General features: G+C 41.5%; 1 protein-coding gene across 10 annotated transcripts in view; it reads right to left on the reverse strand.

The window, feature by feature from the left end:
• The window catches only part of PHLDB2 (pleckstrin homology like domain family B member 2), a 91,892-nt gene that overhangs the window by 63,202 nt on the left and 11,733 nt on the right, over positions 1 to 16,957 (reverse strand). For all 10 annotated transcript variants that reach the window (XM_017887783.1, XM_017887784.1, XM_017887782.1 and 7 more), the window contains exon 2: positions 847 to 1,230. In XM_017887783.1, coding sequence (XP_017743272.1) covers positions 847 to 1,230 — 384 coding nt within the window. The remainder of the gene's footprint in view (positions 1 to 846; positions 1,231 to 16,957) is intronic.

Here is a 16,957-nt window from a genome sequence, read left to right on the forward strand (position 1 = left end):
GAAAAGATCCCCAATTTGATGCATAATTAAAGAAAAGCAAATTAAACTTCTATCAATTTGGCTAATTGAAAAATTTTGACAATATGCAACCTTGGCAAGTATATGGAGAACAAGGTGTGCATATAAACTTAGTCAAAGTGTCACCTGGATATATAGGCTCTTTTTTTAATATGGTCTTTTGGAAGTACAGTTTGGAAATATTGAGTAAAATGGAAAATACACAAACTCTTTGACCCAGCAATTCCACTTTTAGTAAGTGATCCCACAGACACATTTGCAGAATTGTGCAAATATATATATGCTACAATATTTGCTGCATATGGATTTTATTAGCAAAAAAACCTGAAAATAAATGGTAGCTTCAAACAAAAGAAAAGCAACTGGTCATGAAAAAGAATGAGGTAGAGCTGTGTATACTAATATGCAAAGATGCCCAAGGCATTTAGTGAGGGAAGAAAAGTACAGAACACTATGTATGTGTGTCTGTCTGTCTATGCCTATAACAGCCATATATACACAGAAAATATTGGGAAGACAGGTAAGACAATTTTAGCACCAGTTTTACACCTGCTTATTACTCAGGTGCACAATTGAAAGGGTGCAGGGAGAAGAGAAATGTTCTTTCTTTCTACTTTCTGTGCTGCTACATTTTTTTACAGTGCAAATTTGTTACTTTACAGTAAACACCCTAATTTGCTGCACCTTGCTCAGCTAATGACCTCTTAAATTGAAACTTCACTGAAAACATCCTGGATAATCAGCATGATAAAATCACCAGTTTCCATGTCAAAGCATATGTACAGCCCTAGGCCTTAAATCCTAATGTCTTTGCTGGGCCAACATTACCTTTGGTAGGATACTTAGATAAGAGGATTCGCTGGAAGCTTTTGGAAAGGTGGAGGATGGTGGTGGCGGAGTCCGGGTGAGGTCGCTGAGTAGTTCATCATTCCTGGTGCTCCTGGGGGTAAAGAAGCTGGCACTGCTCTGAGTGAGACTCCCACAGCTTGCCAAGTCTGCATCAGGGAGGGAGTCTTTCCGGTGGCACCTGTATCTTGTGTCAGGGCTCAGGAGGGCTTCTTCAAACACAGACTCCTCATCAGAGAGCTGCAGCTTCTCAAGCTCCTTGTTGATTTTCTGCACATCTGCCACAGTGGTCCCAGTAGATAAGCGACTGTCAGGCTTTGTGTATTCAGCACAGAGACTGAGGATGGTCTCCAGACGCTGTCTCTCCTAGAACACAGAGAGGAGGGGGAGGTCAGGGAGTTTGTGAGAATGAACACAACTCCAAATAAAAAAGACTGAAGAGGCTGGGACAACTGGTGCTTGCATTCCTTACATAAACCCACAAACACTTGGCTGGTGATGATTTTCATAATCTTTGACTGATGCATTTAAAGATCCAGGTGAAATGGGGTTTAACAATGCCCAACTTTCCTGCCAAACTCAATTCTGGCTTCTACTCTCTCCCCTTTATGGGTATATCACAGGCTGGCCCTAGCACACATCAGCACTCAGTAAGTGTTTTCATGACTTATCAATTCCCCAAGGTTTCTGAAGGGTGGGGTTAGGGAGAAAGACAAGGTCTTACTCTGTCCCAAAGGCTGGAGTTCAGTGGCACAATCATAGCTCACTTTAACTCCTGGACTCAAGTGATCCTCCCGCCTCAGCCTCCCAAAAGTCGCTGAGATTACAGGCACATGCCATTGCACCAAACTCATTTTTTTTTAAACCTCCATTTCCTGTCTATCCTCCTTCCCACCCTCTACTTATCTACCTTCAACAATATCTAGCTTTTTCATCACTACTGACTTAATATTTGTGCTTAAAATTAATTCTCTAACTTCCTAAATATTATCCTACTGTTAGACTGTGTGCTAGACCCACAAAGACAAAAACAGCTACTTACTGAATCTTTTAATTTAAAAGACTTATCTATGTCTTCAATTTTTTTTCTTGAAAATGTTGAAAATTTTCAAAACTTTTTAATGCCTGGTCACCATATAAAGGTCTTTCTCTACTAATTTTTTTCTTTTTTTTTTTTTTTTTTTTTGAGACGGAGTCTCGCTCTGTCGCCCAGGCTGGAGTGCAGTGGCCGGATCTCAGCTCACTGCAAGCTCCGCCTCCTGGGTTTACGCCATTCTCCTGCCTCAGCCTCCCGAGTAGCTGGGACTACAGGCGCCCGCCACCTCGCCCGGCTAGTTTTTTGTATTTTTTAGTAGAGACGGGGTTTCACCGTGTTAGCCAGGATGGTCTCGATCTCCTGACCTCGTGATCCGCCCGTCTCAGCCTTCCAAAGTGCTGGGATTACAGGCTTGAGCCACCGCGCCCGGCCTACTAATTTCTTATATAATTAAAATTATAAAAAAGAATGTTGCACTAAAATGAAGAACATTTCACATTAAGTCCAGATAGATACCGATGTAACTCAAATTCAGAGGTCATTAAATCTTTGATTAATTTAGCTAGAAAATAAAATTTGTTTTTTAAAAATAAATACATAGGCCATTGATGTCTAAAACAGTACTGCAATCTTACCAGACTCCCCATGCAACAGATAGATATTTATGATTTTGAACTTTAAGTAAGTTAATTATATAGTTTGTGAGCAACAGGATATAATTTACGAAATGCTTCTCTGCTTCTCATAAACCTAGACAGCATTGCTTGAGGTAGGAAATCTCAACATCTTTACCTTTCACGTTAATTCCAAGGCCAAAGTGAAAAAAGAACTAAAAACAAAAACCATCTGTTGTGATCACATTTACCACACTGAGAAGAGGCTTCACACGCTCTCCATAGAAAAACATTTTCCAAACTGCTTATCAGCAATAAAGCAGAAAAATATTAAGCATCACTGGATTGCTGTTCTCATTTCAATTGCAGCTAATTTGTAAAGACAAACTTTATAAGACAATTAGCTCTTTATTAGTTGATGCTATTAACAAGTAGAAAAGTCAAATAGAACAGACCAACATAACTCCTTAGGTTCCATTAAATACATTACTTAAATGACAAGACAGATATTTAAGGTATATCGGACTTACATTTGCCCTTTAAAGTAATCCCCCAACAAAAAAATAAAAGAGCAATAGCTTCATCAAAAGGACTAATAAACTACTTCCTACAAGCTCGCACCTCCCTTTCACTGCCTGAACTTCTGGACTCCAGCTGCAGCTCCATCCTCATGGTCTCTTCCCACGGCAGGCACTCATGGCTACACACTCTCATCTTGGGCTCTTCTGCACCCTGTCCATCCAGGAGCCCTGGTACTATTTATCTCTGCAGTTTCCACCAGCTGCCAAGCCCTGCCCACCTCAGCTTTATAGGGAGGAAGCAGGGGGGTGGGGGGACATAGCCTTCATTGCCTTATTTTAAACTTCTGCAACAATCTGGAAAAGTCTACAGGGGCATATGCAAAAACAACCTCCAAGAGCATACGTAAGGAGAGGGAGACGGACAAGATGCTGCATTTTACTTCTCAATAGCGTCTATATTAGAGGTGAGTCTCTAAAGAAAAGTTCTTTTTCTGCCACTTAGGTAATAAAGTTGAAGCATCTAAACTCAGTCTTTCCTAATCTTTTTAGTATAACACGTATACATTAGCCTTGGCATAAATAATTGAGATTATCTGCAAGTTGTCCATTTCCAATTACCTGGGCTCTAAGGTGTGGTGTTCAAAAGCATGAAAGATATTTCTGTCTAGCCTGGAATACATAGAAAAATTCCTCCCACATGGCCTTCCCAAAATAGTTTCTTTTTCTGCCAGTGGTATTGCTTAATTCCAAAGGGAATAAATGATCCCAGCCTTAAGATGAATGCTATTTCAGACAGTGAAACGCAGTATTCAAAGGCTTGTGCACAGGAAGTTTGGTCTACTGGTATGTGTTTCTCTCTATTCTTATCACCCCATTCACAGCCAATCTGTCCAAGTTTGAATTACTGACACATGCAGCATTGCTGCCCACGAGTTTAAAAGAAATCCAGGTTGCGCTGAGACACATTGGCCCTATACAAGCTGCACCAAAGAAAAATAAACTGATGTCCAAAGTGCGTCAGAAGAAAGTCTGTAAGGCATTTCAGAAAGCATTACAAGAAGCCTTTAAAGGAAAACTCTGAACAGAAATTACTCTCATAAGATAATTCTCCCTTCAGCCTTCTGCACTCTGGAGTCTTCTTCCTTCCATCATGCCGATAGCCTCCAACCTGCTTGACCCAAATCCAGAACAACCATTCCAGACCAGAACCTTTCAAGAATCAGAGGGCACTGTTAACAATGATGCTGGAACCTCAAATGCAAACTGGGATTGGTCCTGGCAAACTGTGATGTCCGTCTCCCCACTTAAAACCAAACTTCCTTTGAAGCTTCACTTAACAACCTGCTATTTAATGAGTCGAGAGGCTGGCTGCCCTCTGAGATTTCCAAATCCTACCCACCTTTCCAAACCAGCAATCTACTGTTCATTCTCTTGAAAAGTCACTAGCACAGAGTCTACATACCTTAATGGTCCAAAATATCAGTGCTAAGAATTTAGAAAATAGGTCATCTTGAATCAAATTATTTTACATACATTTTTATTTTTTTCGCCCTTCCCATTTCTCGTTTTCTTCATCTCTATCTCCCATATATATCAAAGGAAATGTTGAAGGAGACACAAGATTTTAGACAGTATACCCGAAGAAAACTGTGTGCAGTTTTTCACTTAGAGGTTAAAGGGGGAAAAAAAAGGTGATGGGCTAGGGGTAAGTTTTTTGACCTCTGAGCTTTTTTCCATCTTTAGAGGAATGTGTGTGACATTGTTCCCACTGCAGATTCACAGCCCTCAGGAGAGGGTACCATCCATCTCTTATACCCATCCAGGGCCCTTGTAACTGACACCAACCAGTCTAGGTCACGGATGGTACACATACTGCACAAATACATACATTATGGAGAAAACCAATTGCTGACACTTAAGCACAGGTGAAATCTTTGCTAAAAACCTTTTGTTATAACTAAGTATGTTGGGTCACATATTACTTAAAACAAAAGGTCAACCTTTAATTTTTAGATATAATTTAGTTGAAATGGGATTTTTTTTTTTAGGAGGACCTATTGTAACTGGTGTGACCATATGTTTATTGCGACTCTATTCACAGTAGCAAAGACTTGGAACCAACCCAAATGTCCATCAATGATAGACTGGATTAAGAAAATGTAGCACATATACACCATGGAATACTATGCAGCCATAAAAAAGGATGCGTTCATGTCCTTTGTAGGGACATGGATGAAGCTGGAATCCATCATTCTCTGCAAACTATCGCAGGCACAGAAAACCAAACACCGCATGTTCTCACTCATAGGTGGGAACTGAACAATGAGAACACCTGGACTCTGGAAGGGGAACATCACATACCGGTGTCTGTCGTGGGGTGGGGGGAGGGGGGATGGATAGCATTAGGAGATATACCTCATGTAAATGATGAGTTAATAGGTGCAGCACACCAACATGGCACAAGTATACATATGTAACAAACCTGCACGCTGTGCACATGTACCCTAGAACTTAAAGTATAATAAAAAAATACATTCAATAACTGGTGTGACTTGATTTCTCTCTTCTGTGAGCCCCAGGACTTCGCTGTCTCCATAACCTTCAGTTCAACAAAGGTCTACTAACTTACTTATTGTCTAGTAGCACGCTGGGGAGCCATAAACGAAAAAAGATGGCAAGATGAAAATGTTTTTCTTTTTTTTCCTGAGACAAAGTCTGTCAATGTCACCCAGGCTGGAGCACAGTGGTGCACTCATAGCTCACTGTAAGCCTGGCCTCCTGGACTCAAGGGATCTTCCCACCTCAGCCTCCAGAGTAGCTAGGACTCCAGGCATGCAACCTTGCCCAGCTAATTTTTTCATTTTTTGGAAGAAAGATGGCGTCTTGCTATGTTGCACAGGCTAGTCTCAAGCTCCTGGACTCAAGCAATCCTCCTCTCACCTTTGCCTCTCACATGACACACTGCACACAGCAAAACATAGCATTTCTACCCTCAGTTCTTTAATAGGAGGCACAAATAGGTGATCAGTTATAAAAGCAGTGATAACAGAAGTTTATAGACAACCTATGAGTTCAGATGGGGAAACAGTACACAAAAACAAATTTAAGTCCTCAAGGATAAATATGCATCTGTCTGGTCTACTGGGACACTGGGTTGGGCAGGGCATTTCCACAAAAGCACCACAGAAGTAAAGGCATAGAGCCATGGCATATCATGGTATGATCAGAGATAAACTAGTATGTGGCTAGAGAGATGGGGTCTTTTGGGGGAAGAGGGATGAGGTACCTGCACAGAAATGGGCCACATGTCTTCCTCTTAGGGATTACAACAGCCCTAAAGTAAGTTTTGGAAATAACAAGAGTCAGGAACCCTGGTCTAAAAGTGAGTGGCGGAATGAGAAAAGCTGGTGCTGACAGCACGTATGCAGAGTTTCCAGGATTCCATGTACAAACCCTGATGTTTCAATTAGGTAATGACAGAAAGGAGGGAAAACAGAAGCAATGGCTCAAAGTTGGTTATATGGGTCTCTCTGTTTTAGAGATAAATCCTTGAAGGTAGTAACTGGGCTACTACGATCAGTTCACCTCTTTTTGGACACAGGGTAAGATGGCTCCTCTCTTCCTCACCCTCAAACTGGATATGGCCCACAGACTTCTACCGGCCAATGAAGTGTGAAAAGCAAGGTGTATCACTTCTGCATGAACAACAGCCAGGGCACGATTCGTCACATGCCTTGCTCTAACATGGCACAGTGGCTCTCCGGATGGTGTTGGTTCCATCGGGGCTGGGCGCAAAGTGAGGAAACGTAGAGCAGAGGCCTCTTTTAGCCCACACTAGTCCTGGAGTGTAAGAAAGAAATAGAACTGCATTTAAGTCTTGGAGATAATTTTTTAAATTTTATTAATGGACTTCTACGTTATGACTAATAAACCATATGCAATTTCAGGCAGAACACTTTTCCAAAACTTAAGAGATGAGGGACTCAGGCATCCTACTAAAGAAAGCTCAGTTACTTATTGGGTAATAAATAATTTGTCTTTGCCCAAAGAGAGGTCTGACCTTTGCCGTTGGCGTCAGGGAGATAATCTATGTTGTACTCAACTGCAGTGTCTTTGTTTAGCGTAGAGTGGGCCACATGTGATGATCTCAGGGTATAGCTGGCCACTCCAAAAAGACTAATTATGTGATTTAGTGTGGGGGCCTTGGGTTATGGGGTATCAGTCAACCTGGAGACTGAAATTAACCATGTGGGAAACTGATTAATCAGTAATGCTTATGTGATGGAAGTCTCAATAAAAACTACGGCAGGGCCGGGCATGGTGGCTCACACGGTGGCTCATGCCTCAGCACTTTGGGAGGCCAAGGCGGGCGGATCACAATGTCAGGAGTGTGAGACCAGTCTGACCAACATGGTGAAACCGTGTCTCTACTAAAAATACAAAAATTAGCCGGGCATGGTGGCAGGCGCCTGTAATCCCAGCTACTCAGGAGGCTGAAGCAGGAGAATCACTTGAACCCGGGAGGTGGAGGTTGCAGTGAGCTGATATCGCGCCACTGCACTTCCAGCCTGGGAGACAGAGCAAGACTCCATCTCAAAAACAAACAAACAAACAAACAAAACTACGGCAAAACCCCATCTCTACAAAAAATGCAAAAATTAACCAGGCGTGGTGGCTGATGCCTGTAGTCCCAGCTACTTGGGAGGCTGAGGCTGTAGGATCACTTGAGCCCAGGAGGCAGAGGTTGCAGTGAGCCGATATAGCACCACTGCACTCTAGCCTGAGAGACAGAGGGAAACCCTGTCTCAAAAAAAACAAAACAGAAAGAAATAGCTGGGCACGGTGGCTCACACGTGTAGTCCCAAAACTTTGGAAGGTTGAGGCGTGTGGATCACCAGAGGTCAGGAGTTTGAGATCAGCCTAATATGGTTAAACCCTGTATCTACTAAAAACACAAAAATTATCCGGGAGTGGTGGTGGGCGCCTGTAGTCCCAGCTACTCAGGAGGGTGAGACAGGAGAACTGCTTGAACCCAGGAGGCAAAGGTTAGAGTGAGCCCAGTCGTGCTACTACACTCCAACTTGGGCAACAAAGCAAGACTTTCAAAAAATAAACAAACAAACAAAAAACCTGTGGGTACTACAGCTTGGGTAAGCCTCCCTATCATGTGCACACTATCACCTACCAATGCTTAATGCTGTTAGAGTAACACATTCTGACCTACAGGAAAAGGACATGGAAGTGTTACCTTTGGAACTCTTTGGACACTGCCCTGTGTGTCTCTTTCTTCAGCTAATCTTTATCTGTATCCTTTCCCTATAGTGAAACGTAACTGTGCTTATAATAGCTGTCAGTGGGTTTTGTGAGCCTTTCTAGTGAATTATCGAATCTGAGGGTGGTCTAGGAAACCCCAGAACTTGAGGTTGGTGTCAGATGTGGGGGAAATCTTGTGTGGAGACACTGCTCTTCAGCCTTGTCACTGGCTTTCACATTTACACAAACATTGCCTTAGTATTGTTTTTTTTTTTTTTATCAGTTTAGGACAAATGAGCTCATTTGTATATAAAAGTAAGGGGTTTTTATCATTTGGTTTTACAAATTATCTTTATGGAAGTCATTTCAATGTCTAGCTTCTCAGCCAGACATTATTTTATTTTATACACTGGCTGGGAAGTTTGCCTTCAGGCTTGTGGTCAGGAAAACACTTTACTCTGCTACTCTTAGTTTAAAAAGCATACGCACATATGTGTGCACCACCGGTAGGGCTGAGCTGGAAAGAGGAAACAAAAGTGTAATGGCTTTGTGTGACTGTGTCTGCTCTGGAGGCAAGTTTAAGTTATTGGAGAATGTGACAGCCACTAACCAACATTTGTTATGTGCAGATTACTATTGACATTTTGTATGCTATATGCCTATTCTCCTGAAGAATAATAGATAACCGTACTGAGAGTGAGACATATGTGAATAACTAGCACAGCATTTACCACTCATTGATTTTCAATACCCACTTCTCAAACACGCTCAATACACTTACATACACAAACACACGGCCTAAGGAGACCTAGGCCATTCTGCTTAAATTCCCTAGACTTCCCTTCTCTATCTTTGTCCATCTAGTCCTCCTTTCTTCAATGTACTATAGTGGCTAAATGCATGAACTCTGGAGCCAGACCACTTAGGTCTGAATCTGGGTTCTGTAGCTACCTGTGTGACCCTGGCCAAGCTATTTAGCTTCTTTGTGTCTCCGTTTCCTCATGTATAAAACAGGATTACTAGAATATCTACCTTCTTGGGTTATCACGAAGATTTAGATATATGAATGTATACAGTTATGTGTCGCTTAACAATGGGGATATGCTCTAAGAAATGCAAGGTTAGGCTGTTTCATTTTTGTGCAAACATCAGGGTGTACTTACTCAAACCTATATAGTATTAGCCTACTACATACCTAGCCTATATTGTATAGTCTATTGTGCCTGGGCTACAAACTTGCTAAGCATGTTACTGCACTGAATGTTGTAGGCAATTGTAACACCATGGTAAGTACTTCTGTATCTAAACAGACCTAAACATAGAAACTACACTAAAAATATGGTATTACAATCATATAGGACCACTATCATATTTGTGGTCCATCATTGACCAAAATATCTGCACACATAACAACATTCCAGTTAACAAAGTGCTACATAGACAAAGGTAGTCCCATAAAATTATAATGGGTGTCACCTGCCATTCTCTAACCCGAAAAACACAAAGGAAAAAAAAAGATTATAATGGAGCTGAAAAATTCCTATTTTTTAATGACATAATAGCTGTTGTAACATCATAGTGCAACATATTACTCATGCGTTTGTAGTGATGCTGATGTAAACAAACCTAACGCAAAACACGTTGAGGAATCCCTAGCTTACCCATGGGGTGACCCTCCCAAAGGTAGCTCAGACTTTTAAGGTTGGGTGCGGTGGCTCATGCCTATAGTCTCAGCACTTTGGGAGGCCAAGGCGGTGGATCACTTGAGGCCAGGAGTTTGAGACCAGCCTGGCCAACATGGTGAAATCCTGTCTCTACCAAAAATACAAAAATTAGCTGGGCGAGGTGGCGCACACCTGCAATCCCAGCTACTTGGGAGGCTGAGGTGGAGGGATCGCTTGAGCCTGAGAGGCAGAGATTACAGTGAGCTGAGATCACACCACTGCACTCCAGCCTGTTTGACAGTGAGACACTGTCTCAAATAAATAAATGACTTTAAAAAAAAACAGAAAGCCAATCTCTTCACACATTACATCAGACCCCAAGTGAAAGGGTTACTGTCTACTTTAGAATTCTCACACGTTTAAATGATTCCCACCTATCCCCAGAGCAAAATAGTCAACAGCAGTTAGCTAAAACTCATAGAGTGCTTGCTGAGTGCCAGACACAACCCCCATCTTTTTTTAAATTTTTATTTTTCATAACTTTGTGGGGGTGGTTTTATCTAATCCCCATTTAACAGATGAGGAAAGTGAGGCACAGAGAGATTTAGAAACCTAATTAGAGAGCCCGCTCTCATGCAACTAGTGGCCATTGTAGATAATAGGAAAAATCATTGCTGTTCTCTTTCATAATATACTTTTGCAAGATGATGAAATCGCCTAATAATGCATTTCTCAGCAACACATTCCCATCGTTAACCAATGCATGACTGTTCATATACGATACTTAGAATGGTGTCTGGGACACAGTAAACAGCACGAGCATTAGCTCAGTTATCTGAGGAGAGTCTCAGTCTTTCCAAGAGCAAGGCCTCTGCCTGCACCACTGCACCCTGTTCCCACTGTCCTGTGGCTTTGCTCTATTGATTACTCCTTCTACACCTTTTCCTCTCTAGTGATTCCTTCTGTCTGAAACTGCACTCAAGTCCCTCTCTCCCCTCAAAATAAACAAAAAGCAATCTTGATCAGATTATCCAGTAGATCTACCCTTCTACTTCCCTGCTTCCCCTCTCACCCCCACCACACCCACATTCCCAATCTCCAAGAAGCCGCTAATGCTCAGCACTTCCAACTCCACTCATTCCCAGCGCTTTGCAATCTGGGGCAGCATGCTCCTGCCTTTATGCAGACTGGACGCCCTGAATGAGAAGGGGCATTCCGCACTTTCCCCAGGAAAATTAGAAGTAAAATGACCAGAAATAAGCGAAGTGCTTAGAAATAAAGATATCAGGACTACAGTAGGCTCGGTGCCTCTCTCTGTCTTCTTATTATTTTAATGATTTGTGGAATAAATTGACTTCTTACCTCCACAGAACTCTTGGACCTTTTTTTTTTTTTTTTTGAGACAGGGTCTCACTCTCTCACCCAGGCTGTAGTGCAGTGTTGCAATCTTGGCTTACTGTAACCCTCGCCTCCTCTTGGGTTCAAGCAATTCTCCCACCTCAGCCTCCCGTGTAGCTGGGATTATAGGTGCCTGCCACCACACCCGACTAATTTTTATATTTTTAGTAGAAATGGGGTTTTGTCATCTTGGCCAGGCTGGTCTCGAACTCCTCACCTCAAGTGATCTGCCTGCCTCGGCCTCCCAAAGTGCTGGGATTACAAGTGTGGGCCACTGTGTCCAGCTGGACTTTAAGAGCAGAATCTGTATAACAGCTTAAGTTGAAAGAACACAGAGTTGGATTTGAAGTTCTGGCATCTACCAGACCTATAACACAGTTATTATTTTTTTTAATCAAGTTCAACCTTTCAAGCCTCAATTACAATGGTCTATAAAACAGAGATGAGAAGATTAGGACTTCCCCTTGGGATCCTGGAAGAATTCAGTAAGGAACTGTGTGTGAGAACACGTGATGCACTATGTGCTTTCAAGTCTAAAGGCGGTGCCAGTCTTGAAGCAGGTGCTCACTGTTTGTCAGTCATGGTTAGGATGGTTTCTGTCAAAAGCGTGAAGTGAACTAGATAATTATCTTGTAGACCCCGAGGGACCATCTCTAATACTGATTAACAAGCACACCTAAAAACTAAACCCAATTATTTTCAGGGAAAGGAAATACAGGAAAAATATGTTGTTATGTAGCCAAATGACTCCCTGAAAAATCTGTGGGGTTTCTTTGGCTATCTAGAAGGACAGAGAATTCCCTCAGGGCCACCAACTCCCTGCCGTGTGGTCCACCTGCCTCTGCCCCTGGCAACAGAGCTCTGCCCAGTTGTCATAGTAACCTGGGGAGAAAGGCATCTTGTCATTTGGTCCTCCCATGCTCACCACTACAGAGCAACATATATTCCCTCCAGCATACTAAGTCCAGTGGAGTAGCTTCTAGAAAGAACTACCCTCCAAAGAATCCACTGTCTTATTAAGGACACATACTTCACCCTTGACATAAAGCCCAGGCTTCTATTCACATTGCCCCTGGCTCCACCTTAAACTTCAGAGATATGGGTGACCCCACCTTACTGAGGGCCCGCATCATTCAAATACCTGAGGAACTTTTCTCATATTCTGCCTTACTCATACTTAGAAGAAGAAATTTAGTTCTTTTATTCTTATCTCATGAACCAATTCCTCATCTGCATCTTTAAAATTACTATCACACACAAAAAAAAATACAAATAAAAATTATGATTACTCAGAAGTCTCTCTAAACCTATTGTGGTTTGGTAGCTTTCCAATTAAAAAATAAATAAAATAAAAATTGAATAAACGGCCAGGACTGGTGGCTCACACCTATAATCCCAGCACTTTGGGAGGCCAAGGTGGGGGATCATGTGAGGCCAGGAGTTACAGACTAGCCTAGGCAACATGGTGAAACACCATCTTGCCTACAGAAAATACAAAAATTAGCTGGGCATGGTGGCTCACGCCTGTAGTCCCAGCTACTCAGGAGGCCAAGGCAGGAGGACCACTTGAGCTGGGGAGGCGGAGGTTGCACTGAACTGTGACCACACCACTGCACTCCAGCTTGGGTGACAGAGGGAGACCCTGCTTTAAAAAAAAAAAAAAAAAAAATTGAATAAATATTCAGTGTTACTCACCTGTGTCAACATTTCCCTCAAATCCACTTGCCTCTACTACTATTTCTGGCTATGTGCCTATTTTATTTGTACTTTAAAAACAGACAAAATATAAAGTAAGTATATATTTAATTACTAACATATGCTAAATTAATGTTTATTTATTTTTATTTTCTTCCTTTTTGAGACAGGGTCTGGCACTGTCACCTAGGCTAGAGTGCAATAATGTGATCATGGTTCACTGTAGCCTCAATCTCCTGGGCTCAAGTGATCCTCCCACCTTGGCTCCCAAAGTGCTGGCATTTACAGGAATGAGCTACCATGCCCAGCCTATTTTGATTTTCATTTACATTAAACACATTCTGAAGTAATATAACTTGATTTAATTAATCCTATTAACTTTTTGGCCAATGACATTTTTCTGACTTGTTTTTTCCACCTCTGTTTTGTTAGGCAGATGCAAGTAAATCTCTGACCACAATTACCATTTATCTAGGATCCTCTATATTTTAGACCTTTCCTGATGATTTTTTGCACTGTTTTTCTACTTAAAATCAACCAGCAGATGGGTGGGCTATGAAATGTTTTACTTTTAAAAAATATTAAGGTTGGAGGTGAACTATTCTTAAAAGACAAAAATATATCATTTTAAAGAAAATGCACATTATGAATGACTCCAAAACAGTCAAGGAGAAAAAAGTGTATTTCTCCCTATTGACTGAAAAAAGCTGGCCTTAAGTCAAAGAAATTCATGTGATCAGTATTATCATAATTTCCATACAGCATCTATGAAAAACATGCCAGATGTTTTTCTTACATAGACTGGGTTCCAGAAGGAAGTCTGCACAGTGCCTGAGCCCATTCTGTTAAAGAGATTATGCTATTGCTCTATACCATTAAAGAAAATACAACAGTGGCCGGGCACGGTGGCTCAAGCCTATAATCCCAGCACTTTGGGAGGCCGAGACGGGCGGATCACGAGGTCAGGAGATCGAGACCATCCTGGCTAACATGGCGAAACCCCGTCTCTACTAAAAAACACAAAAACTAGCCGGGCGAGGTGGCAGGCGCCTGTAGTCCCAGCTACTCAGGAGGCTGAGGTAGGAGAATGGCCTAAACCTGGGAGGAGGAGCTTGCAGTGAGCTGAGATCCGGCCACTGCACTCCAGCCTGGGCGACAGAGTGAGACTCCGTCTCCAAAAAAAAAAGAAAACACACCAAAATTTAATCATATTGTCATCTCTTTACATTTTCACTTTAGCTTGATCAAGTTCCAAGAGAGCTTGTTTGCTTCTTCTGAAAGACTACAGCCTATAAAACACAACTCATTAAAATACTTTAGTTCAATCAAAATAAGTATATGAGAGGTATAAAGACCTTTAAATCCTCATGTTTGAAAACATATCCTATCCTTTAAAAAAAATAAGATTTTCTTTTTAATGCATAAAGAAACCAGTGGGGTAAAGAACTAGGAAATCTATGTGTAAAAAAAGGACAGGACTATAACATAGTCAACCTGAAAGTACGTATAATACCAAATTATTTTTGAGAGCATATCGCCATAAAAGAGTATTATGCTGCTTAATTTTTTTTTTTTTTTTTTTTTTTTGAGATGGGAGTCTCACTCTGTCACCCAGGCTAGGAGCCTGCAGCTGTACGATCCTTGGCTCACTGCAAAACTCCGGCCACCCGGGTTCAATTTTCCTGCCTCAGCCTCCCAAGTAGCTGGGACCACAGGCATGTGCCACTATGTCTGGCTAAATTTTTGTATTTTCAGTAGAGATGGGGTTTCACCGTGTTAGCCAGGATGGTCTCGATCTCCTGACCTTGTGATTCGCCTGCCTCAGTCTCCTAAAGTGCTGGGATGACAGGCGTGAGCCACCGTGCCCGGCCAGTGTTAAAATTTTAAAAGCATGTCACAAAGTTTTATGTAGAGAAATGCAAAAGAGGGCTGGGCACAGTGGCTCACGCCTGTAATTCCAACACATCAGGAGGCTGAGGCAGGAGGATCACTTGAAGCCAGCCTCATCAACATAGTGAGACCCCATCTCTATAAAAAAGAAAAAAAAAAAGCAAAACAAACAATGGCATGTCTTCTTCCTAAATCTGAGAATAATGTTAAGAAAGTAACTACAGGCATATCTTATTTTACTACATTTTGCTTTATTGTGCTCTGCAGATAGTGCATTTTTTACAAAGTGATTTGTGGAAACCCCGCAGCGAGCAAGTCTATAAGCACATTTTTCCAACAGTATGTGCTCACTTCATATCTCTGTGTCACATTCTGGTAATTCTTACAATATTTAAAACTTTTTCATTATTATCATATCTGTTATGATGATCTGATCAGTATCTTTGACATTACTATTGTAATCATTTTGGACGCCACAAACCATGCCCATATAAGATAGCAAACTTAATTAATAAATGTTGTACATGTTCTAACCACTCCACCAACAGGCCATTTCCCTGTCTCTCTCCCTCTCTTCAGGCCTCCTATTTCCTAAGACACAATATTGAAATTAGGCCAGTTAATAACCCTACAATAGCCTCTAAGTGTTCGACTGAAAGAGTTACAGATCTCACACTTTATTTTATTTATTTATTTTTTATTTATTTATTTATTTTTTTTGAGACGGAGTCTCGCTCTGTCGCCCAGGCAAGCAAAAGCTAGAAACGATTAAGCTTTGACAGGAAGGCATGCCAAAAATGAGACAGGCCAAAAGTGAGCTCTCTTGTACCAATTAGCCAAGTTGTAAATGCAAAAGAGAAGTTCTTGAAGGAAATTAAAGGTGATTCTTCAGTGAACACACAAATAATAAGAAAGTGAAACAGCCTTATTGCTGATGTAAAGAAAGTTTTAGTGGTCAAAATAGATCAAACACTTCCTTAAGCCACAACCTAATCCAGAGCAAGGCCCTAACTCTCTTCCATTCTATGAAGCTTAAATGAGGTGAAGAAGCTGCAGAAGAAAAATCTGTAACTAGCTGAGGTTGGGTCATAAGGTTTAAGGAAAGACAGTGTCTCCATAACATAAAAGTACAAGGTGAAACAGAATGTGCTGAAGTAGAAGGTGCAGCTAGTCAATTGGGAAGATCTAAGATAATTGATGAAGGCGGCTACAAGAAACAACAGGTTTTCAGCTGGGCCAGTGGCTCACTCCGGTAATCCTAGCACTTTGGGAGGCCTAGGTGGGAGGATCACTTGAGGCCAGGAGCTCAAGACCAGCCTGGGCCACAATTAATCAATCAATAAACAAACAACAAACAAACAATGTGGACAGAACAGCTTTATATTGGAAGAAGATGCCATCTAGGACTTTCATAGCTAAAGAGAAGTCAACGCCTGGCTTCAAAGCTTCAAAGGATAGGTTGACTCTGTTTTTAGGGGCAAAAGTCAGTGCTGATTTTAAGTTGAAACCAATGCTCACTGACTATTCCAAAAATACCAAGGCCCTTAAGAATTATGCTAAATCTACTTTGCCTGTGCTTTCTAAGTGGAACAACAAAGCCTAGATGACCCCACATCTGTTTATACCATGGTTTACTGAATATTTTAAGCCCACTGTTGAGATCTACTGCTCAGGGGAAAAAAAAAAAAAAAAAAATCCTTTAAAATATTACTGCTCAGGGAAAGTGGGGAGAGCATCAGGAAAATATCTAAATGCATGCCAGGCTTAATACCTAGGTGATGGGTTGATAGGTGCAGCAAACCACCATGGCATATGTTTACCTATGTAATAATCCTGCATATTATACACATGTATCCCAGAACTTAAAATAATTTTTAAAATATATGAATATTACTGCTCCCTGACAACACACCTAGTCACCCAAGAGCTCTGATAAAAATGCACAAGGAAATAAATGTTGTTTTCATGCCTAATAACACAATATCCATTCTACATCCCATGGGGTAATTTTGGCATTCAAAT

The sequence above is a fragment of the Rhinopithecus bieti genome, unplaced genomic scaffold, assembly GCF_001698545.2.
Source record: "Rhinopithecus bieti isolate Rb0 unplaced genomic scaffold, ASM169854v2 scaffold_17936, whole genome shotgun sequence".
NCBI classification, from domain to species: domain Eukaryota; kingdom Metazoa; phylum Chordata; class Mammalia; order Primates; family Cercopithecidae; genus Rhinopithecus; species Rhinopithecus bieti.